At 37.8% G+C, this 26,291-nt stretch overlaps 1 protein-coding gene across 2 annotated transcripts in view; it reads right to left on the bottom strand.

Moving 5' to 3' along the window:
* Positions 1-2,423: 2,423 nt before the first annotated feature.
* FNIP1 (folliculin interacting protein 1) overlaps positions 2,424-26,291 on the bottom strand; it is a 195,481-nt gene continuing 171,613 nt past the window's right edge. For both annotated transcript variants that reach the window (XM_066278448.1, XM_066278449.1), the window contains 3 exons: positions 14,641-14,838; positions 8,564-8,679; positions 2,424-5,135 (listed from right to left, as the gene is read on the bottom strand). In XM_066278448.1, the coding sequence (XP_066134545.1) occupies positions 5,057-5,135; positions 8,564-8,679; positions 14,641-14,838 (393 nt within the window). In that variant the 3' untranslated portion in view covers positions 2,424-5,056. The remainder of the gene's footprint in view (positions 5,136-8,563; positions 8,680-14,640; positions 14,839-26,291) is intronic.

Here is a 26,291-nt window from a genome sequence, read left to right as displayed (position 1 = left end):
ATTAATGGTCAAGAAAGATGCCTAACTAAATAACTGTTTTATTATGCAAAACTGTGCCTGAAGCAGACACAATCACATGGCCTTCTTTCCAGAATGAGGAAAACAAAAACGGGGTAAAAAGCACTGGATTTAATAACACTTGGAATGAAGTAAGAAATTGAGATTTGGAGCATGTTGGGAGATTGAAGCACTACTAGTGGGAAAATAAGCATGTGCTGTTCCAAATCCAGATCAGTTTCTATCAATGAATCAGAATCTCTGCATGTGGGACCTAGGAATTGATATTTTTCAACAGCTACTTGGGTGTTTCTAATATGCAATTAGGTGTGAAAACTACTTTAACTCAGGTTCTGCACAAGTCTAACCCATCTTAATTCCAGCCTCTGTAACAGAAAGAGAAACTGATTTGTGAGTGCTGGACCCAATGTGTGATATAAGTGGCATCACAAATTGCTGGAGGAAATGTGTAAATATTCCATATATATATATATACATCATAAACATGTTATATAATATATATTCCTTATAAAAATTATTTACACACTTCAACTATGTCACTCACCTTGAGACAATTTAGGTAACACTGCCTTTACCAATAATCTTAATCTGAACACTGAAGTGACTATTATAAAGACATGCTTTTACACTGTTCTTGTCCTAGTCATTTGGAAAGGAAACTCAAGCCTTTTCAACTTAATATTCTCCTTAGAGTAAATACAAGTTTATAGGAGGTCTAATCAGACTGTTAACCCAGACAAGCTGTCTGCAACCTAATGAAAACCAAAAGCCTCACCAAAGTTCTCCTAACAGATAATGAGTGGGAATTTCCCATATTCTTTAAAAAATCTCTTTTGGACTGCTTATATGTGTTATCCTCTCTTCAGGGAAGTCTCACATCTTAAATCTAGAGAAGACATGGCCAAGTCCACAGTCTGTACTACAAAGCACAGATAGCAAGCACTACACTCTCCAACCTCCCCCTTTTATTAGCCTAAATCTTCCCCACACAGAGTCACAATTCCCCAGGCCCAACTGCACCTTCACTTCAGGTTTGGTCCCACTTAACATTCCACTCCTACCTTCCACACTGGCAAAGACATGAAGAATTCCCTGTATCTTTACATTTGTCACCACATACTAACTGGAAACCATTCTGGTCTGAGACAGAATGGACCCAGATAGAAAAGTCTATTGCCTAAGACTAAATTTTCTATATTTCTCTCATATTACCAAAATCATCCCTTTATGCTTCTTGAAAAGGTTGCAAGATTTCTCACATTTATGAGGGAACAGCACCTATAAACACAGGTACTAATTTGTGAATGCTTCTCAAATATTGTATACTTCCTCTCTGCTTTAAACCAGTGCACTTACTCTCTTTGGTCAAATATAAGGGTGATACATGTAAAATGATATGAAAACAGCCTGGCCTGTGGTGGCGCCAGTTTGAAATCCTGGGCCTGTCTGGTCAAGGCACATATGAGAAACAATCAATGAACAAATGAAGTGAAGCAACTGTGAGTTGATGCTCCTTACCCTCTTGCTCTCCCTTCCTTCTCTCTCTCTAAAAATCAATAAATAAAATCTTTAACAAAAAAGATATGAAGACAGGCACTACAAAAAGCCCCAGGTCTAATCCTGCCTCCTAGCATCTCTGCCCAAATCAACCTAACCTACCAAGGTTCAACCTAGCTGAACCACTGCTGCAGAGCAGGCACTAGGACTGATGGAAGAGCTGACTTCCCTGCAATGCAGATGTAGAGGACAGACTTGCTCAGAGTCACATGCAAATCAGTGAACAAACCAGGTTTAGAACACAAATCAATTGGTCAATTTTTGTTTAATTGTAAAGTCAATAGCAATTTCTTTCAGATACAATGCACATAACAGGTTTACATGTTTTTTTCGAGGTTTTAAATGATATTGAGTATGTTTTTACAAAAGCATTTAAAGAAATTTTCAATTTGTCATTATAAGGATTAGGCCAAATCTAAGAATATACCCGTATTTTTTTTTATAAGAATATACGTTAAATTCTCCCCACAGCAGGTGGGGGCCATAGAGAAGAGGCTGGACAGATTGCCTAGTAACAGTAGCAGCCAAAAAATACTGAGCATTTTGGAGTGTGCCATGCATTAAGATAAATTCTTGACCTTCATTATTTCACTCGATTCTCACAACCACCTTGTAAAGTAGATTCAAAATTACCAAAACAGGTATTTAGGACTAGAAAAAGACATTACAAACAAGATAACATGCCTAAAAGTTTCACATTTGAAAAATGGATCCAGACAGTAGAGTCCATGTTAACCAAAATCATCCCTCTATGCTTCTTGAAAGGTTCCAATATTTCTTACATTTATGAGAAATCTTGGTTACTGTACCTTATTAATAATACATGAAAGAAAGACGAAAATCATCCATCAAATTGACGTGTATTTATTGCACAAATTTCCCCTAGAACTGGGGGGTTATTACAATACAGATGTACATTTGAGAAATATATACAGAACAAGAAACAGTATGTACATTTACCCCACCATCTAAATAACTTAAGAGAAAGCAGAACAATTTCAGAAGACATCTACCAGAAACAGGCATTGTGTGAAATCATTTTTTAAGTGATCATCCTCAGTGTATGCCAATTACAACAAAATTAAATTTGTGCTGGTATGTTTATTGCACTTAATAGTTTCAAACTCAAAATTAAGACATATTAATAAAAGCCAGGGCTATTTCAAATCTAATCAATTAGTTTATATACAAGGAAATATTAGTTTTAAATATTAATGTAAAAGATCCCTTTTCATTTCCTATTGCAGCAAACAGGTTTTTAAAAATACGTAACAGATATCTGTCTGTACCATAAGAAGTTGAAAAAAATATTTTGAATATGTAAAAACTCTTTTCACATTCATCATAATGACATTTTAATGAAAGCAGCTTACTCCATGGGCTTTGTATAAAGAAAAAATGACTATGATGAAGGCAGCAGAAATTACAGAAATGCTGGGAATTATAAGACTCAGGAATCCTATAAGGATTAATGATTCTATACGAAACTATAAGCCTTTTCCTTCCAAGCAAAGCTTACTTTTAAGAATAACAGTAGCAAGAGTCACCCATTTATTGAATAATTTTCTAAATGACAATTTATTAGAGAGTTCAAATAGGACTGTGAATAGTTTAATAATCAAAAAAGAAAACATGCAAAACAGACATTATCTGCCTGCTACATATTTTTCTGAACTACAATAAAAAATATAATGACCTATATATGAACTTTTATATTATCTGAGTTCTGCCAAAGAACTTGATTCATAGAATTCCAAACTTAGAATAGAATAGTGAAGAATTTAATAATAGAATAAGAATATTAAGTCAAAGAAAATATAAATACTGTTTGGCAGCAAGCCATCCATGGGAGACTCAGGTACTAACTGGGACCAGTTGATAGGACACAGAGAACAGAATGATTGCAGGCACATCAATTTCAGGTTTACATTCCATTAAAACAATCATTTCTTCTTAACCTAGGCTGGAGAGTTCTTGAATATGACACAGAGAGCAAGGCAAAATGTGACCCAACACTATAATAGAAAGGTCCAAGCCTCAAACCACAGAAATCTTTAATTACTGAAAATTCAAACAGGAAGAGTGAATGTATTATACAGGAAATGTATTTAGTAATAAAATAAGCAGGTGTTTTTTTTTTATAGCTAATCCACTAATTATTTTAAAAATAGTCCATGAAAACAGAAACCATCTTCATTTCTAGAATTAAAGTATTTGGACAAGATAAGTAAAGAATAAACTATAATGTAGTATTCAAGTAAACTGAGGTAGTAGAGCATATTGAAAACTTTACCTACCCATCTTTCTATTTACATTACTTACAAGAGTTTGGTTCCATATTAGCCTTTCTTACAAGCAACACTCTACAGTATATACAAACCAATAACTGAAAAGTGAAAATCTTTGAAAAAAAATTAGCTTTTGGAAGAAGGGAAATTTAAGAAAAAACAATTTTAAGAGTTAATAACTTCTATTAGTGTAAGTTGAATATTAAGAAGCAGTAAAACAAATATTTAGTTCCTATGGGTTCAAGGATGACTGATACCGAAAGCAAAGGCTTCGGCTACCTGAGCACTTTTGAAAAAAAAATACTATTTTTGCCAATGCTTTGGTGCAATTTGTAATCCTAATTTTAATTTATTAAATTAGACAGAAATATGTAAATATTAACATTTATAAGAATTAGCTTATACTTATAAACAAAACAAATAGTATAAAGTAGTATTCTTATATGGGAATCTACATTCCCCAGCCTTAAAAAATGATTGACTTTACTTATATTTTAGGGTTTTTGAAAAAGAAAATCATAAAGTAACATTTCAACATTATATACAATCAATAATAGTTGAAAATATATATATGTAAAAAGGCATATTTATCAATCTTGTACTTCTATTTCTGCTTTTTAAAAAACTAGATACATATGTACACTTGGATGGATAACATAACACCGATTTACTTACACTCATTCTTTTAAGTTTCTTATAATTAACAGGCTGTTTAAAATACTTTGAAAAAACCCAGAAATTAGTTATTTTGAATTGACAAAACAAAATAATATTCAATGTTTTGTAATCCTCTGTACCTTAGGAATAAGGAAATAAAACTAATGAAATGACTCAGAGTCATTTAAACATGAGACATCTGTTGCTTTTTATGAGCTGTGGCAACACTGTAGTAATCATATAAAATTCTTCTATGTTATTCATTTTATAGAAATTTGTTGGTTACACTTCAGTTTGTTCAAATTTTTAACCAAAAAGTACTTATGCTATTTTAGTTTTACTTGGTTAAAAATCTACCACCACCCAAAAAGTCTAGTCAAACAGAAAAAGACACATGATGATCACACAGTAAACCTGCAAGGCAGGATACCCAAGTGACTGACTCACTCAGATGGTAATCTAATGGGGAAAAAATGCCAAATGCATGATGTATCTGCTTCCTTGGTTTCTACTTAACATTCCAAACAATCTTTATGTTAAAGGAGTATCTGAGCAACATATGGAGAGTGAGTGCTTGCTACAGCAGCCAGAAGAGGAAGATCACTGGATTCAATCCTGAAATTAAGGGGGGAAAAAAAAGTCAATCAGACTTTCTGTACCCAAGACATGAGTCCTATAGGCAATGACTGCTACCTGTAAAGTCACTATACCTCAGCAGTCAAGACCTAGGCCAACCTGCCCAAAAGACAAAGGTAAGAGAGATGAAGACAGAAACAGTCAGAAATATTTCAGTAAGTAAAATCTGGAATAAAAAAATTTTTTTTTAAGCATCTGAAATCTAATGGTAAGTCATGGATGTAGGAAAGCATCTCCCTAACCTGCTGATGGACCATGCATCAGGGCAAAGGACAATGTCTAAGAAATACAATATAGTATAATAATAGAATAATAGTGTACATCATATTGTTTTAAATACAAATGTTTCTATAAGAGGACATACTTGGGAAGAAATAATGAAAGCATCTTAAAAATACATCGTACCACAATTTGCAGGAGAAAAAAATGGCCAATAAATATAAAACACTCATGAGGACTCATTCATGGTTAGAGAATAAATAAATCTAAATAAGTAAAGTATAATCATATTTCATTTCCCAGCTAGTAGCCTGACAAAGATTAAAAAGTTGCAAATAGTAAAAGGAAGACTGTGCTTCCTGCTGTTTCTGAGCATTCTGGTACTTATAGGATAGCATTTTCTGTTATGTATCAAAACAACTATCCATATCTATCAAAAACTTAATACATGCCTGACCAGGTGGTGGCGCAGTGGATAAAGCGTCGGACTGGGATGAGGAAGGACCCAGGTTCAAGACCCTGAGGTCACCAGCTTGAGCGCAGGCTCATCTGGTTTGAGCAAAAAGTTCACCAGCTTGGACCCAAGGTCGCTGGCTCTAGCAAGGGGTTACTCGGTCTGCTGAAGGCCCGTGGTCAAGGCACATGTGAGAAAGCAATCAATGAACAACTAAGGTGTCAGCACAAAAAACTGATGATTGAGGCTTCTCATCTCTCTCCGTTCCTGTCTGTCTGTCCCTCTCTCTGACTCTCTCTCTGTCTCTGTTAAAATAAATAAATAAATAAAACTGTTTTTAAAAAAACAAAAAAACACTTAATACACATGCCCTTTAACCAAAAATTCAACTTCAAATAACTAACCTATAAACTTCAAAGATTTATATTGATTCTAGCACTGGCTTGTAATAGCAAAAAGAAAAAACCCAGAAAATACACCACCATATAATATACAGCAATTAAAAATGAGATAGAAGTCCTGGCCAGCTAGCTCAGCAGTAGAGTGTTGGCCTGGCGTGTGGAAGTTCCGGGTTCGATTCCTGGCCAGGGCACACAGGAGAAGCGCCCTTATGCTCCTCCCTCCTCCCTCCTCTCTTTTCTCTCTGTCTCTCTCTTCCCCTCTCTTCCCTCTCTCTTCCAGCAGTCAAGGCTCCATTAGAGCAAGGTTGGCCCACGGGTGCTGGGGATGGCTCCATGGCCTCTGCCTCAGGCGCTAGAGTGGCTCCATTGCTGTGGAGCAGCAGCCCAGATGGGCAGAGCATCGTCCCCTGATGGGCATGCTGGGTGGATCCCGGTCGGGCGCATGCCTCCCTGCTTCCCTCTCTCTGCCTCCCTGCTTCTCACTTCAGAAAAGTACAAAAAAAAAAAAAAAAGATCAGTACGTGCTTATACGAACAAACATTCTAGAAATGTTAAAAGGCAAGTTGCCCAATGATATATAGAGTACAAAATCAATTATGATTTTTATCATATATATTGAAAAAGTTGTCAGAAGAAAACAGTCTATATTAACTCTGTTTGGGTGAAGGTGGCAACTTGGAGAAAAGGCCATGATGACTTTTCATTTTATGCCACAATGCACTATAAACTTCAGTTAAAAACACATTACTTTAAAAACTAGTTTTTATTTTTTGCCTGACCTGTGGTGGCACAGTGGATAAAGTGTTGACCTGGAACACTGAGATCACCAGTTCAAACCCTCAGGCTTGCCCTGTCAAACACACACATGAAGCAACTACTGTGAGGTGATGCTTCCCATTCCTCCCCCACCCTTTCTGTCTCTGTCTCCTCTTTCTAATATCAATAAATAAAATCCTTAAAAAAACCCAAAAAAACAGTTTGGGCCATTGCCGGTTGGCTCACTGGCTCAGAGGCTTCCGCCTCAGGTGCTAGAATAGCTCCAGTTGCAATGGAACAATGGCCCAGATGGGCAGAGCATTGCCCCCGGTGGGCTTGCCAGGTAGATCCCGGTAGGGCACATGTGGGAGTCCGTCTCTCTGCCTCCCTGTTTCTCACTTCAGAAAAATACAAAACAAACAAAAAAACAACACCCAGTTTATATTTTTTTTAAATAAAGACATTATGCACAGGCTATCATCTATTTCCAATCTGGATGGTAAGAAATAACATTAATGAAAGAATTTAATTTGATGTTGGTTCTTTTTCCCCTCATTAAAAGTGAATCTAGGCCCTGGCTGGTTGGCTCAGTGGTAGAGCGTTGGCCTGGCGTGCAGGAGTCCCAGGTTCGATTTCCGGCCAGGGCACACAGGAGAAGCATCCATCTGCTTCTCCACCTCTCCCCCTCTCCTTCCTCTCTGTCTCTCTCTTCCCTTCCTGCAGTCAAGGCTCCACTTTAGCAAAGTTGGCCCAGGTGCTGAGGATGGCTCTGTGGCGTCTGCCTCAGGTGCTAGAATAGTTCTGGTTGCAACAGAGCAATGCCCCAGATGGGCAGAGCATTGCCCCCTGGTGGGCATGCCGGGTGGATCCTGGTCGGGTGCATGCGGGAGTCTGTCTGACTGCCTGCCTCCCTGTTTCCAGCTTCAGAAAAAAAAAAAAAAAAGTGAATCTAGCTTGTTTTCATTTATTCAACTAGCATTTCAAGAAATACACACACACACACACACACACACAAAAGAAATACACACACACACACAGAGGCCATAGAACATAAGGAAAGCGATCACAGAACATAATGAAAAGGGCTATACTATGTCTCCCACCAATTTATCTGTTCCTTCAGTTAACATTTTAGATAACTGCCTTCTTCCCAAGAATAAATGAAGAGCAGACAGACATATAAATAATGGGGAAGGAGTGACAATATGAGGATAATGGACTACTATCCAGTGTGCTGTTATTTCAATCAGCTTGTAAGGTAGCAGGGAGGCTGAGAACAAGTTTTCAACATAGTTATAAATAAAATGGAGTATTACTTATTTTTCTATGACAAAAATTTAGATTAATTCATTTTATCTGACTGTATTCGCACCTAACTGTAATGACTCAGGGGACAATGCGTTTCAGATCAGTGGAAGATGGGGAACTGCTCTTATATGGTACAGAGCAACCTGAATGATAAGTGTCCAGCTTCTAACAGGAAAAAATAATTTAAAAAAAGGAGATTCTGAGGAATAGCTCTTGCTTAAAAACAGCACACGGTGAAAACCAAGTCAGAAAAGAAATGATGAACATACCCTAGAACAACTCCCAGCTCCTTGACATGAACACGCATCTGTCCCCTCAGGTACTCAGACAACATTTTGCTCTTGAAGTACAGCTCCTGTAACCGGTCTTCAAGATGCATTATACACTGCAGTTAGAGGAAACCAAGACCATGTCAGAAAATGGTATGCAATTCTGAGTGAGGGCAATTTCCAAAGCAGGGTTTTGACAATTCATTAGTTATCTCAACATAAACTACAATTTGGAGCACATTTTTAAAGCAGGTAATTTTAACCAGTGTAAACCTTTTTCTAGGTCATATTAAAATTTTTGAATTTACAGAGTTTTTTTTTAAAGTGGTAAATAATACAAAATATAAAATTTACCATTTTAATCATTTTTAGTGTATAATTGAGAGGCATTAAATACACTCAAAATGTTGTACGACTATCACCACTATTCATTTCCAGAACTTTAAAAAATATTATTTCAAATTTGATAACACTTATAAGTTAATATATTTCAAATGTATTTACATAGGATAGGCTTCATTCTCCTGTAAAAGAGCAAAAGATAATGAGTTTGCAACAGCTCACAGAGAATAGTCTGTAGTCCTTTCCAGAAGAGAAGTGTTTCTAAGCTGGAACATTAAAACCTAAAACACATTTCATTATTGTCAATTAACTGGCTTAATTTACTACAATAGGTAATTTTCCTTGTGAACTAATGCTATATATGTTTGAGAAAAAACTGTGAGCTGCAGGTGTTACAATACTAAATCCTTTCAATGAAAATCAACTATTAAAGCTCCTAATAAAAACTCATTTTCTTCTTATAAAAACATAATGCAATATATTTTTTGTACACTTGTTTTGTGATTTTTCCATAATGTTCACTTAGACTGAAAAACATCTCAGTGAAAATGTTTATAATATATATTTAATAAAATTAATATGTATATCTATACATAAAATACAATATACCACATTACCTATTTTTAAGTATATAATTCAGTGACATTAAGTACATTTACAATGTTGTACAACATCATCAACATCCATTTCTAGAACTTTTTTTCATTACCCCAAACAGAACTCTACTCATTACACAATAATCCTTAATTTCCTCCTTTTCCCCAGCCCCTGGTAATATCTGATTTATGGCTGAATAATATTCCATTTTATGTATCTGGCTTTATTTGTTGATGGACATGAATTGTTTCCAACTTTTGGCTATTATGAATGATTTTGCTATGAATATTATGGTACAACTGTTTTTTAGTTCCTGCTTCCAACTGTTTTGTGTATACACCTAGAAATAGAATTTCTGGATCAGATGACAATACAATGTGAAACTTTTTGAGAAATTGCAGAACTATTTCCCATTGCAACTGCACTATTTTACATCCCAACTGGCAATGTATAAGTGCTCCAATTTTTCCATATCCTGGTCAATACTTCTTTTTTAAAATTTTATTTATTGATTTAGCAAGAGAGAAAAGAAGAGAGACAGACAGACAGAAACACCAATTTGCTCCTGTATGTGCCCTGACTGGGGATCAAATCAGCAACCTTTGCACTTTGGTACCATGCTCTAACCAACTGAGCTATCCGGTCAGGGTACTGTTTTGTTTTCCCCCCTAATTCAGTGAGAGGCGGGGAATCAGGAAGGCAGAGAGACAGACTCCCGCATGTGCCCCAACCAGGATCCACCCAGCGAGCCCACTAGGGGGCAATGCTCTGCCCATCTGGGGTGCTGCTCCACTTCTCGGCAACTGAGCTATTTCAGCACCTGATGTGAGGTCATAGGGCAGGGGTCCCCAAACTTTTTATACAGGGGGCCAGTTCACTGTCCCTCAGACCGTTGAAGGGCCAGACTATAAAAAAAAACAACCTATGACCAAATCCCTATGAACACTGCACATACCTTATTTTAAAGTAAAAAAAAACAGGAACAAATACAATATTTAAAATAAAGAACAAGTAAATTTAAATCAACAAACTGACCAGTATTTCAATGGGAACTATGCTCCTCTCACTGACCACCAATGAAAGAGGTGCCCCTTCCAGAAGTGCGGCGAGGGCCAGATAAATGGCCTCAGGGGGCCGCATGCGGCCCGCAGGCCGTAGTTTGGGGACCCCTGTCATAGAGCCATCCTCAGTGCCTGGGACAAATTCCTCGAACCACTCGAGCCATGGGGGGTGAAGTGGGGGGGGAGACAGAGAGAGAGAGAGAGAGAGGGAGAGAAAGAAAAGGGAGCCTGACCTGTGTTGGCGCAGTGGATAGAGTGTTGACCTGGAAATGCTGAGGTCGCCGGTTCAAAACCCTAGGCTTACCTGGTCAAGGCACATATGGGAGTTGATGCTTCCTGCTCCTCCCCCCCTTCTGTCTGTCTGTCTGTCTGTCTGTCTCTCTCCTCTAAAATGAATAAAAATAATTTAAAGCATGAAAAAAAAAAAAAAAAGAGAGAAGGGAGAGGGCGAGGGGTGGAGAAGCAGACATGTGCTTCTCCTGTGTGCCCTGACTGAGAATTGAACCCAGGACTTCCACATGCCAGGCTGACACTAATTCTGAGCCAACCAGCCAGAGTTCTTTTTTTGTTTTTCATTTTAATTATAGCCATTTTTATGGGTGTGAAGTAGTATCTCATTGTAGTTTTGATTTGCATTTTCCTAATAACTAAGAATATTGAACATCTTTTCATGTGCCTATTGGCCATTTGTATTATCTTCTTTAGGGAACATTCACTTGTCTATTCACTTGTTCCTTTGTCATTGTTGAATTGTTGGAGATCCCTATATATTCTGGATATCAATCTCTTCAGATATATAATTTCCAAATATTTTCTCCTATTTCATGGGTCACCTTTTTACTCTGTTGATAGTGAGTATCCTTTAATACAAAAAAGTTTTCAATTTGATCAAGTCCAACTCATCTATTTTTTACTTTTTTTGCCAGTGTTTTTGTTGTCAAATTCCAGAAATCACTGTCACATCCAATTTCATGAAGATTATCCCCTATGTTTTCCTCGGAGTTTTCTAGTTTTAGCACTTAAATTTAGGTTTATTCAAGTTTAGACTTAACTTTGAGTTCATTTTTGTGTATGGTATAAGTTAAGGATTCAACTTCATTCTTTTTCATGTGGCTATCCAGTTTTCTCAGCATGAGTTGTTGAAAAGTGTCCTTTGTCGTCATCTTTTGAAAAGTCTCCCTTGGCAAAAACCAGTTAACTGTATATGTAAGGGTTTATTTTGGGGCTGTTTATTATATTCTATTTGTCTATTTATCTGTCCTTATGTCAGTACCACACTGTTTTGATTGCTATTACTTTGTAGTAAGTCTTGAAATAAGGAGGTATGAGTTTTTCTACTTTATTCTTTTCAAGATTGTTTTGGTACTTTCAGGGTCCCTTGAGATGTCACACACATTTTAGGATGGGTCTATTTCTTTAAAAAAAAAAGTCAGTGGAATTATTGATAGGGACTGCAGTGGAATAGATCACTCTGTAGAGCACAGTCATCATCATAAGAGTAAGTCTTCTCATCCATAACATACAATGTGTCTTTCCATTGATTTATATCTTTAATTCTGGGAATGTTTTGTGTTTTCAGTGTAAAAGTCTCTTGCCTCCTTAGCTAAATTCATGTCTCAGTATTTTATTCTTTTGATGAATTGTGAGTGCTTTTTTCATTTCATTTTCAATCTGAAATAGTTGCTGATATGCAACTATTTTTTTTTTTTTTGACAGAGACAGAGAGAGTCAGAGAGAAGGGCAGACAGGAAGGAGAGAGATGAGAAGCATCAATTCTTTGTTGCGGCATCTTAGTTGTTTGTTGATTGCTTTCTCATATGTGCCTTAACCGGGGACTACAGCAGACGGAGTAATCCCTTGCTCAAGCCAGCGACTTTGGGCTCAAGTCAGCAACCTTTGGGCTTAAGCCAGCAACCATGGGGTCATGTCTATGATCCCACGCTCAAACCAGTGACCCCACGCTCAAGGCAGATGAGCCCACACTCAAGCCGGCGACCTTGAGGTTTCTAACCTGGGTCCTCCGCATTCCAGTCTGATGCTCCATCCACTGCATCACCACCTGGTCAGGCGAAATGCAAACATCTTTGGATGCTGATTTTGTATCTTGAGACTTTGCTGAATTCATTTATCAGGTCTATCAGTGTTTTGTTTTGTTTTTTATTTTTCTTTTCTTTGCTCTTTTTTTAAAATTTAATTTAATTTAATTTATTTTTTTATTTTTTTACAGAGACAGAGAGAGAATCAGAGTGAGGGATAGACAGGGACAGACAGACAGGAACAGAGAGATGAGAAGCATCAATCATTAGTTTTTCGTTGCGCACTGCGACACCTTAGTTGTTCATTGATAGCTTTCTCATATGTGCCTTGACCGCGGGCCCTCAGCAGACCGAGTAACCCCTTGCTTGAGCCAGCGACCTTGGGTCCAAGCTGGTGAATTTTTGCTCAAACCAGATGAGCCCATGCTCAAGCTGGCAATCTCGGGGTCTCGAACCTGAGTCTTCCACATCCCAGTCCGACGCTCTATCCACTGTGCCACCGTCTGGTCAGGCTCAGTGTTTTTTGTGGAATCTACATTTCCTACATATAAGAGCATGTGAACTACAGAGATAATTTTACTTCCACCTTTCCAATTCAAATGCCTTTTTTCTTGCCTAGGACTTACTACGTTGAATACAAGTGGGGAAAGTGGGCATCCATGTCTTATCCCTCATTTTAGGGGTAAATCTGCAGTCTTTCACCACTGAGTATGTTAGTTGTGGGTTTGTTATATATGGCCTTTATCTTGTCGATCTACAGAGGTTTTTAACTATGCCATATTATAGTTCTCCTAAGAAGAAAAAGAACCTTGTAAGTTGGAAATGTTGTCTTTGGTAAGACGTTACCAGTATTATGAAGGGGAATCATTCAAGTCCTGACATACCAATGAAGGTCCAGAATGCACTGGCATTCTGCACAAAGCTTAGGGACATTGTATATCCATACCTTACATGATACTAGTCAGACAGTAAATTCTGGCTGCTGAAATCATAGAAAATATTATACAAACATTTATACATCCCCTTCTTTCTGGACCTGGGCTGCCACAACAAAATACCACAGACTCAGTGCCTTAAACAACAGAAAATTTATTTTCTCACAGCTTTGGAGGCTGGAAGTCTGAGACCAGTGTGCCTGTATAGTTGGGTTTCAGTGAGAATGCTTTTACTGGTTAAGAGGCAGCTTTCTCCTTATGTCAGGGGTCCCCAAACTTTTGATACAGGGGGCCAGTTCACTGTCCCTCAGACCGTTGGGGAGTCCGGACTATAAAAAAAACTATGAACAAATCCCTATGCACACTGCACATATCTTATTTTAAAGTAAAAAACAAAATGGGAACAAATACAATATTTAAAATAAAGAACAAGTAATTTAAATCAACAAACTGACCAGTATTTCAATGGGAACTATGGGCCTGCTTTTGGCTAATGAGATGGTCAATGTCCGGTTCCATATTTGTCACTGCTACCCTAACAAGTGATATGACCCGCTTCCAGAGCCGTGACACATGCGTCCCCGTGTCACCCAAAGTAGTACTGTACGTGAGCGACGCTGTGTTTTGCAGCGCCGCCACATACAGTACTCCAGAACAGGATGTGGATGCATCCTGTGCTCCTCTCACTGACCACCAATGAAAGAGGTGCCCCTTCCAGAAGTGCGGCGAGGGCCAGATAAAAGGCCTCACGGGACCACATGCGGCCTGCGGGCCATAGTTTGGGGACCCCTACCTTATGTATTCACATAGTAGAGAGAGTGCAATTTCTCTCCTTCTTCTTATAAAGATACTAATCCTATCATGAGGGCCCTGTCCTTGTGATCTAATTAACCCTAATTAGCTCCAAAAGGCCCATCTCCAGATATCATGCTCTGCAGGTTAGGGATCCAATACATGAATTTTAGAGAAACACAAACACTCATTCCATAACACTTTCTTTCAGGAAAACAATGGAAAAGCTAACAGCAGTGCTTAATGTAGGCACATAGTAAATAGAGTTTAGTCACCTATTAAAGTGTTCAAATTCAAGCCTCATACATACTTACAAAATTTGGAGACAAGTTATGTTTATAAAGTTGAAGAGTAGAATGAAGCAGATTGGAAACAAGACTGGAAACCAATACTTCCTTTCCCAACTTATTATCTGTTACTCGTCTCTGGCTACTGGCCACTTGCACAGTCCATTTATCCATATCTGCTATAATACAGACAGCTTCTGCTATTGGTTCATCCAACACTGGATGCTGGAAAGAAAAGAAACAGCATCTTATGAGAGAATGAAATTTTCCAGAGATAATGCTAATAAAATGAGGCAAGGAATACATACAAAGCACAAACAAAATAAAGTATATTAAATTACAACAGCTACAGCCAATTATCACAGGTACAGATTCATTATCAAAACTTTGTATTCTTTAATTTAGAACTTAACTTTCTCTGGCCTTTTTATCATTCATTCATTCATTCATTCAACAAATTTACTGAGTACCAACCATGTGCCAGGCAACTGGAAGAAAATGTTTATTACCTTGACAGAGCTAAATATTTTTTAAATAGATAGGACAGGATTCACATGAACAAGTCAGTGGTAAGACTCTGTGCTAACAACCCCAACCTTTCGGACATTAATTTGTTTGAGCACCTCAGGAGCTAGTCCTTGATTACATGAAGTATCTTTCTTGTTAAGTGTGCTAGGTTTTACTATTTTACCAAGATGTATATCAAGAGTATAAATACAGAAGTTAAAAGCAGACAGATCAATAGGTACTAACATGGTCAAATGGAGAAAGTCACTCTATACATTCATATACACATAATATAACTGTTATATTTTTAAAAATTCAGATCTATATCTAAATTAAAATTTATAGGAAAAAAGAATGAAAATACTCAAATCAAACTATTTATCACAAAGATCATTATGAATAATTATGGAATATTAAGAGTGTAAAGAAAAAATTCTGGCCCTGGCCAATTGACTCAGTGATAGAATATCAGCTCAGGGTGTGGATGTCCTGGGTTCAATTCCCAGTCAGAGCACATAGGAGAAGTGACCATCTGTTTCTCTACTCCTTCCCCTCCTCTCTCTTTTCCTCTCCCGCAGCATGCAATTGGTTTAAGTGCATGGCCCTGGGCGATGAGGCTGGTTCTGTGGAGCCTCCGCCTCAGGCGTTAAAAATAGCTCGGTAGCGAGCATGGCCCAAGATGGGCAGATCATCAGTCCCAAATGGAGGTTGCCGGGTGGATCCCGGTCAGAGTGTATGCGGGAGTCTACCTCCCCTCTTCTCACTTGGAAAAGAAGGAAAAAAGAAAAAACAATTTCTTCTTTTTGCTTTGTATATCTTTTTATTGTTTGAATTGTTATGACAAGCTATACCTAAATGAAACTTTCACAATGCACAGTGAAAAGTTTTGTTAAGTCATATATACTCATAAAAGGATCACGAGCACATGACTTTGATCCTGACTTTCCAAGGCTTACACATAAAGACCAAAAATGACTATTAAGTACACAGTACCTCTACCAGAAAGAGATGATAGCTCTATAATGCTCAATACTTTGACATCGTTCTGCTTTAAACAGGTAAGGATTTCTTCAACACTGGCCATATAGATTAGCAGCAGTAAAACTGAGCTAAAAACTCTAATTTGAAACACTTGAACCCAGCAGCCTTTTTTCTTTCAGGCTTTATGTTACAACAATTTCATAGCTATAGAATATAAGTTTGCTCCTGGATAAACCGAGGTTCGGTACCCTCAAGGGACATACTTTTGCCCAGTTAATGAACAATAACTTTGAATAAAACTTTTTGTTTGATACTAAGGAAATAAAAACAGTGAAGCTCACAGTCTGTGAGAAAAATAAAAATAAGTAACACCTGGCTATAAAAAGACATGTGTAACAGAAGAAATAGATTTTTATTTTATTTATTAATTTTTTTTTTTTAGAGAGGAGAGGGAGAGACAGAGAGAGAGAGAGAAGGGGGGTAGGAGCTGGAAGCATCAACTCCCATATGTGCCTTGACCAGGCAAGCCCAGGGTTTTGAACCGGCGACCTCAGCATTTCCAGGTCGATGCTTGACAAAAGAAATAGAAACCATGTGCCTGGGTAGCCAAAGAGGGCAACAGTGGGTTCTGTGTGACTAGGAAGGGACATAGGAATATGACATCTGAAGTATGGATGGGATTGCTGTTGATAAATGGGAGAGGAATACGAATAATTCTGTAAGAGGAAATGTCATGACAAGACTCAGACATAGAATTAGATTACATGTAACTAAAGTTGTGCATGGCAAAGAAAAGGGCTGGAAAGATAAATTGTGAAGACTTTCCACGGAACTCTAAGCTTTGTATTTGTTTTTATAAAATAATATTCAAATATTTCTTATTTGATTCTTATGAAGGATACATTTTTCTATATATCAACTTAATTATTAATATATAATTTAGAAAACAGAAGATACGACTAAAAATGTAAGGTGTACCTAAAACAAGATAATAGCGAACATACACTTTAATACAACCATCTCTGTGGTTATAAAAGAAAAATAAGACAGGAGGTATGATCAAATAACTAAAGCAGAATAACAAATTGTTAGAGGCAGATACTACTTTCAAAAGCAGTGAGCATCTTTATTTTTTTGTTGTTGTTTTGGGTTTTTTTTTTAATTGTGGTCACCCCGAATGCATACCACTCCTCCCTATTCCCCTCAACATCTCCTTAGCACCCTCCCTACAGAGCCCTCCCCCTTTCCCTTCAGGTTTATCCCATCCTATCATCCCCTTTCCCTCTGTCCTCTTTTCCTCAAGTCCCTTTGATCCCTCCTCTGTCTCAATTCCGTTCCTCAGTTCTCATTATTCCTTGGATTCCTCAAATGAGTGAGGTCATATGGTATTTTTCTTTCTCTGCCTGGCTTATTTCACTCAACATAATATAATAAGTTTCCAGGTCCCTCCATATTGTTGCAAAAGGTAATATTTCTCCTTTTTCATAGCCCCATAGTATTCCATTGTATATATGTACCACTGCTTTTTAATCCACTCGTCCACTAACGGACACTTGGACTGTTTCCAGATCTTCGCTATTGTGAACAATGCTGCCATAAACATGGGGGTGCATTTCTTTTTTTCAGTTGGTGATATAGTGTCCTTGGGATATATTCCTATAAGTGGGATGGCTAGGTCAAAGGGCAGTTCCATTTCTAATTTTTTGAGGAATCTCCATACTGTTTTCCACAGTGGCTGCACCAGTCTGCATTCCCACCAGCAATGCAGGAGGGTTCACCTTTCTCCACATCCTCGCCGGTACCTATCATGTGTTGTTTTGTCAATGAGCGCCATTCTAATTGGTGCAAGGTGGTATCTCATTATGCTTTTAATCTGCATTTCTCTAATGATTAGTGATGATGAACATTTTTTCATTTCTCTATTGGCCATCTGTATGTCCTCTTTGGAGAAGTGTCTATTCGTTTCTTGTGCCCATTTTTTGATTGGATTGTTTGTCTTCCTGGTGTTGAGTATTACAAGTTCCTTATAAATTTTTGTTATTAATCCCTTATTAGATGTATTGTCGAATATGTTCTCCCATTATGTGGTTTGTCTTTTTATTCTGTTCATATTGTCTTTAGCTGTACAAAAGCTTTTTAGTTTGATATAGTCCCATTTGTTTATCCTGTATTTTATTTCATTTGCCTGTGGAGATAATTCAGCAAAGATATTGCTGCGATAGATGTTGGTGAGCTTACTGCTTAAGTTTTCTTCTAGGATACTTATGGTTTCATGATTTACATTTAAGTCCTTTATCCATTTTGAGTTAATTTTTGTGCATGGTGTAAGTTGGTGGTCTAGTTTCATTTTTTTGCAGGTAGCTGTCCAGTTTTCCTAACACCATTTGTTACAGAGACTGTCTTTACTCCACTGTATGCTCTTACCTCCTTTGTCAAATATCAATTGTCCATAAAGATGAAGGTTTATTTCTGGGTTCTCTGATCTGTTCCATTGATCTATATGCCTGTTCTAATGCTAGTACCAAGCTGTTTTGAGTACAATGGCCTTGTAGTATAACTTGATATCAGGAAGTGTGATACCTCCCACTTTATTCTTCTTTTTCAAGATTGCTGAGGCTATTCGTGTTCTTTTTTGGTTCCATATAAATTTTTGGAATATGTGTTCTATATCGTTGAAGTATGTCATTGGTATTTTAATCGGTATTGCATTAAATTTGTAAATTGCTTTGGATAATATAAACATTTTAATGATGTTTATTCTGCCTAACCATGAGCACAGAATATGCTTCCACTTGTTTGTCTCTTCCTTGATTTCTTTTATTAATGTTTTATAATTTTCTGAGTACAATTCTTTAATCTCCTTGGTTAAATTTACTCCAAGGTACTTTATTTTTTGTTGTTGCGATAGTGAAGGGGATTGTTTTCTTAATTTCTCTTTCTGACAGTTCATTGTTCATATATAAAAATGCCTCTGATTTCTGAGTATTAATTTTATATCCTGCCACCTTACTGAATTCATTTATTAGGTCCAGTAGTTTTTTTACTGAGACTTTAGGGTTTTCTAGTATATATACAGTACCATATCATCTGCAATTAATGATAGTTTTACTTCTTCTTTTCCAATTTGGATGCCTTTTCTTTCTTCTTCTTGTCTGATTGCTGTGGCTAGGACTTCCAGAACTTTGTTGAATAAGAGTGGTGAACCGGGGCACCCTTGCCTTGTTCCTGATATTAGGGGAATTGCTTATAATTTTTGTCCATTAATTATAATGTTGGCTATGGGTTTGTCATAGATGGCCTTTATCATGTTGAGGTATGTTCCCTGTATTCCCACTTTGCTAAGAGTTTTGATCATAAATGGGTGCTGGATTTTATCAAATGCTTTTTCTGCATCTATTGAAATTATCATGTGGTTTTTCTCCTTCCTTTTGTTTATGTGGTGAATCACATTAATTGATTGATGAATATTGTACTATCCTTGCCTCCCCAGAATAAATCCCACTTGATCATGATGTATGATTTTTTTTATGTATTGCTGGATCTGGTTTGGTAATATTTTGTTGAGGACTTCAGCATCTAAATTCTTCAGGGATATTGGCCTATAATTATCTTTCTTTGTGTTGTCTTTGCCTGGTTTTGGAATCAGAATTATGCTCGCCTCATAAAAGAAACTTGGAAGTGTTCCTTCCTCCTGAATTTTTTGAAATAGCTTGAGAAGGACAGGAGTTAGTTCTTTGAATGTTTGGTAGAATTCACAAGTGAAGCCATCGGGCCCAGGAGTTTTGTTTTTTGGGAGCTTTTTGCTAACTGTTTCGATCTCTTTTGTTGTAATCGGTCTGTTTAGGTTTTCTGATTCTTCCAGATTGATTTTTGGAAGATTATATGTTTCAAGGAATTTGTCCATTTCACCTAGGTTGTTTATTTTTTTGGAATACAGTTCTTCATAGTATTTTCTTACAATATTTTGTATTTCTGTTGTGTCGGTTGTTATTTCTCCACTCTCATTTCTAATTTTATTTATTTGGGTCCCCTCTCTTCTTTTCTTGGTGAGTCTTGTTAAAGGTTCATCGATCTTGTTTACCCTTTCAAAGAACCAGCTCTTGGTTTTATTGATCCTCTGTATTGTTTCTTTAGCTTCGATGTCATTTATTTCTGCTCTGATCTTTATTATTTCCTTCCTTCACTACCTCTGGGCCTCACTTGCTGTTCTTTTTCTAGTTCTCTTAGATAAAGGGTTAGGTTGTTTATTTGAGCTTTTTCAAGTGTCTTAAGGAATGCCTGTAGTGCTATGAACAGCAGTCCCTCTCAGGAATGCTTTTGCTGTGTCCCATAAATTTTGAGTTGTTTGCTCATTACCATTTGTTTTTAGGAATTTTTTAATTTCTCCTTTGATTTCATTGTTAATCCATTCATTATTTAATAACATGCTTTTTAGTTTCCATGTGTTTGAGTATTTTTCAGTTTAAGTATTGCTACCCCAACTTTTTTTTCATTTCCATTTGCTTGAAATATTTTTTCCAACCTTTTACCTTCAGTCTATGTGCATCTTTTGTTTTAAGGTGTGTCTCTTGTAGTCGGCATATGTACGGGTCCTGTTTTCTTATCCAAGCAGCTACCCTATGTCTTTTGATTGGATCATTTAATCCATTTATATTTAAGGTTATTACTGATATGTAGTTGTTTATTGCCATTTTATTCTTTAAAGCTGTATTCCTCTTTTGCTATATTCTTTCCGCACTTTGATCTGTTTACAACAGGCCCCTTAACATTTCCTGCAGCATTGGTTTGGTTGTAATGAATTCCTTGAGGTTTTTCTTTTTTGTCTGGGAAGCTTTTTATTTCTCCTTCGATTTTAAATGATAGCCTTGCTGTATAAAGTAGTCTTGGTTGTAGGCTCTTATTCTGCATTACTTTGAATATTTCTTGCCATTCCCTTCTGGCCTCAAGTGTTTCAGCTTTTAATATTTTCTCTTTATCGCTTAGCTTTGGTATTTTAATTATGATGTGTCTTGGTGTAGGTTTCTTTGGGTTTCTCTTTAATGGAGTTCTCTGTGCTTCTTGAACTTGTGAGACCCTTCCTTGCATCAATTTAGGGAAGTTTTCAGCTATGATTTGATTGAATAACGTTTCTATCCCTTGTTCTTTCTCTTCTTCTTAGGAACCCCTATGATGCGATGTTATTTCTCTTCATGTTGTCACAGAGCTCTCTCACAGTTTCCTCAGACCTTCTGAGTCTCTTTTCTTTTTTCTGCACTACTTTCGTGCCTTTGTTCATCTTGTCCTCCAACTCGCTGATTTGATCCTCAGCTTCATCTATCCTGCTTTTAATTCCTTCCACTGTGGTCTTCATTTCTGATATTGTATTTGTCACCTCCGACTGATTCTTTTTTAATATTTCAATGTCCTTTTTTATATTTGCTATTTCTTTATTTAGGTGTTTGTAATGACCATCCATTGTTGTTCTAAGATCCCTAAGCATCCTAACAATCATTATTCTAAACTCTGCATCTGGCAGTTTGGTTATTTCCATATCACTCAGATCCTTTTCTGGAGATTTCTCTTGTGGATTCATTTGGATTGCACTTCTCTGTCTTCTCATGTGTGTTTCGGTGTGTTGTTTGTAGGGCTGGTTGAGTCTAGGTTTGGTGTTGTCTGCCTCCAATTTTCAGTTGTGTTATTTCTAGGTCTTCTTGGGTTGGCATCAGCTGTTATTTTTCCAGCAGTGAGCATCTTTAGGAGATGAGAATTATGAAGTAGGTCCATCTATTCATTATCCTCACAAAGAAATGCCTAATCATATAATGGAGAAACTGCTATGAAAAACACTTTAACTATTCACAAACCACTCTAGAAATTAACTTTATAGGCCTGATCAGGTGGTGGCACAGTGGATAGAATGTTGGCCTGAGATGCTGAAGACCCAGGTTCAAAACCCTGAAGTTGCTGGCTTGAGTGCAAGGTTGCCGGCTTGAAAGTGGGATCACATACATGATCCCATGGTCGCTGGCTTGAGCCCAAGGTCGCTTGCTTGAGCAAGGGGTCACTTGCTCTGCTGGAGAACTCCCCTTCCCCTTCAAGGCACATGTAAGAAAGCAATCAATGAACAACTAAGGTGCCGCAACAAAGAATTGATGCTTCTCATCTCCCTCCGTTCCTGCCTGTCTGTCCCTGTCTGTGGGGGGGAAAGCTATATTAGGTTTGCTTGCTGGTTTACTGGTTGCAAATACTTTGCTTGATTAGTGCATACGTGTGGATAGTCTATGTAAGGCTATGGGTGCTGGTGCTCAGAGGGGATTGCAGATTGAAGATGGCAAACTGCCCGCCTGCCACTGTGAGGTGCCTGAGAAGCAGTTTTCCCATGCCTGTTTGCTCGTCCACCATTGTAAGACTCTATTAAACAGGAATGGCCCAACACTTTCTGGCTCTGCAGTTTCTCTACCATCTGCCTGAATCTATGTATACCAGCTTGGCCCCAACCACGAGCATTACACTGTCTCTTTCTCTCACTTAAAAATAAATAAAAAATTAACTTAATAGCTCCTCAATCAAAAGGCATGTAGCTAAGATTTAAAAGGTTTACCAAACCAAAATATTATAAACCATCTGTCTCTCTCTCTCTCTCTCTTTCTCTCTATTTGGGGGGAGGGGGGATAAGGAAAAAGAAAATGGTCCCAAGTCAGTAGTCTTGCAGGGGAGAAGAGCTTAAATTCCAAGTTTAAAATCAGAAATAGCCTGACCAGGCAGTGGGACGCAGAGGACTCAGGTTTGAAATGCAAGGTCGCCGGCCTGAGCGCTGGCTCATCCAGCTTGAGTGCGGCCTTATCAGGCTTGAGTGTGGGGTCACTGGCTTAAGCATGGGATCAGGATCATAGACATGATCCAAGCATGGAATCATAGACATGACCTCATGGTTGCTGGCTTAAGCCTAAAGGTTGCTGGCTTGAGCAAGGGGTCACTCACTCTGCTGTAGACCACTGGTCAAGGCACATAAGAGAAAGCAATCAATAAACAACTAAGTTACCGAAAGGAAGAATTAATGCTTCTCATTTCTCTCCCTTCCTGTCTGTCTGTCCATCCCTTTCTCTCTCACACACAAAAAAATAATAAGATCAGAAGTAATTTAAATCAATCTCACTTTAAAAGTTGTTAAACTAAAAAAAAAAAAAAAGAAAGAAAAATAAAGGTTGGGGGGGAAGTGCAGTGCTAGTCCTTTATTCTGAAATTGCTTAATTTTACTCAATTAACTGCCATTTGCAATAGCCTTATCTGATAAAATTTCAACTTTACTAATTTGAGTCCTTACCTTCACCATCAACTTCTGAAAAAAATAGCCTACATCAATGGCAGCATATTCTGATTTTTTAAAATTTATTTAGTTATCTTTTTAACTCAGTAAGAGAAGGGGAGGCAGAGACAGACTCCTACATGTGCCCCAAATGGTATCCACCCGGCAAGCCCACTAGGGGCGATGCTCTGTTGCTCAGCAACTGAACTCTTCCTAGCACCTGAGGTGGAGGTTATGGAGCCATCCTCAGTGCCCAGGGCTAACTTGCTTCAATCAAGCCATGGCTGCAGGACGGAGGTGGGAGAAAGAGAGAAAGAGAGAGAGAGAGAGAGAGAGAGAGAGAGAGGGAGAGGGAGGGAGGGTAGAGGGGGATGGATGGAGAAGCAGATGGGCACTTCTCCTGTGTGCCCTGACCGGGAATCAAACCTGGGACATCCACACGCCAGGCCGACGCTCTACCACTGAGCAAACTGGCCAGAGCCTCAATTATCTTTTTTAAAAATAAAATGTGAGACCTCTAATGTTACAGAAGGAACAGGTCTTAGGAACACTGCATATTGCTGTCTAAACTGCATTGTTTTTTGGAGAAAAAATTAACCAACATGCATCAAGAACATGAAAATAGCCTTAACCTTAAAAACTATCCAGTAACCTCATTTCTGGGAATCTAGCCTAAAGAATTTTTTTTTTTAAGTGAGAGAAGGGGAGATAGAAAGAATTCCACATGTACCCTGACCAGGTTCTATCTGGCAACCCTCTCTGGGGCTAATGCTCGATTCTCCAAGCTATCCTCAGCACCTGAGGCCGACGCTCAGACCAACTGACTATCCTCAGTGCCCTGGGCTGATGCTCAAACCAATCAAGTCACTGACTGGAAGAGGGGAAGAGGGAGAGAAGGGGGAGAGGAAGGGGAAGAGAAGCACATGGTCACTTCTCATGCATGTCATGACCTGAGATCAAACCTGGTACATCTGTATGCTGGGCCAACACACTATCCACTGAGCAAACCGGCCAGGACCTAGCCTAAAGATTTAAATCCATTGGAACATATTAACAGTATTAATATTATTTATAATAGTAAAAGGAAGAAAATTTCTTTTAAAAGTTTAGCAATAGAGAACTCAGAAATAAACTCATGCATTTACCCTCAATTAATTTATGTCAAAGGACCCAAGAATATACAATAGAGTACATGAAAAGATGTTCAATATCACTAATCATCAGGGACATGCAAATCAAAATAAAAATGAGAAATCACCTTATATCTGTTAAAATGGCTATCAAAAAGACAAGAGATAAGTGCTGGTGAGGATGTGGAGAAAAGGGGATCCTTGGTACAGTGTTGATGGGAATGCAAATTTTGTATAGCCACCATGCAAAAACACGGGGGAGTTTCCTCAAAAAATTTAAAACGGCCTGACCAGGCGGTGGCGCAGTGAATATAGCGTCGGACTGGGATGCGGAAGGACCCAGGTTCGAGATCCCGAGGTTTCCAGCTTGAGCGTGGGCTCATCTGGCTTGAGCCAAAAAAAAGAAGCTCATCAGCTTGGACCCAAAGTCGCTGGCTCAAGCAAGGGGTTACTCGGTCTGCTGAAGTCTTGCGGTCAAGGCACATATGAGAAAGCAATCAATGAACAACTAAGGAGTCCCAACGAAAAACTGATGACTGATGCTTCTCATCTCTCTGCATTCCTGTCTGTCTGTCCCTATCTATCCCTCTCTGACTCTCTCTCTGTCACTATAAAAAAATAAAATAATAAAAAATTTTTAAAAAATAAAAAAATTAAAAACATAACTATCATATGATCCAGTAATCCCACCTCTGGGTATATACCCAAAGGAAATAAAAACAGGATCTCAAAGAGATATATGTACTCCCATGTTAACTGTAGCATTATTAACAATAGTTAAGGTATAAAAACAGGCCTGGCCTGTGGTGGCACAGTGGATAAAGCATCGACCTGGAACACTGAGGTGGCCAGTCTGAAGCCCTGGGCTTGCCTGGTCAAGGCACATATGGGAGTTGATGCTTCCTGCTCCTCTCCCTGACCTTCTCCCTCTCCCTCCACCTCTCTAAAATGAACAAATTTTAAAAAAAATTTTTATAAAAAGATATAAAAATAACCTGTCTGTCAATAGATGAATAAAGAGGATCTGGAACACACACACACACACACACACACACACACACACACACACACACGAAACATTATTCAGCGACAAGAAAAGAAGAAATCCTAACATTAGCCACAGCAAAGATGGACCCTGCGGGCATTACGCTAAGTGAAATAAGTGTGACAGAGAAAGACAAATAATATATATAGATCTCACTTATTTGTGGGCATCTAAAAAAACCAAACTCATAAAAACAGAAGAACAGCTTGGTTGTTGACAGTTGTGGGGGGTAGAGGGTAGAGTAAAATGGATAAATGTGGTCAAAAGGCAAAAACTTCCAGTTATAAGAAAAATAAGTCCTGGAGATATAATACACAGCATGGAGACTATAGTTAACAATACTGTATTGTATATTTAAAAAGCTGCTACAAGAATAGATCTTAAAAGTTTCCAACAGAAAAAAAAGTTGTAATTGTGTGAGATAATGGATGTTAAGTGAACTTACTACAGTAATCATTTCACAATATCTATGTGTACATATATCATGTGCACCTTAAATTAATACAGTATTATGTCACTGATCTAGCAAGAAAACAACAGAGTTGAGCAATAGAAGAGAAATACTAACCATACAACAAAACAAACAATAAAAAAACACTAAAAACAAAGGTTTTAAAATATGTTAATATGAAGAAATTCTCTTATATCAACTGTTGTGAGAAAAGCAAATTCAAAACAGTAACTATAACATATACATATATATATATCTGCATATAAATATAATGCCATT

Source organism: Saccopteryx bilineata, chromosome 4 (genome assembly GCF_036850765.1).
Source record: "Saccopteryx bilineata isolate mSacBil1 chromosome 4, mSacBil1_pri_phased_curated, whole genome shotgun sequence".
Lineage (NCBI taxonomy): Eukaryota > Metazoa > Chordata > Mammalia > Chiroptera > Emballonuridae > Saccopteryx > Saccopteryx bilineata.
This window is presented reverse-complemented; position numbering and strand designations above follow the sequence as displayed.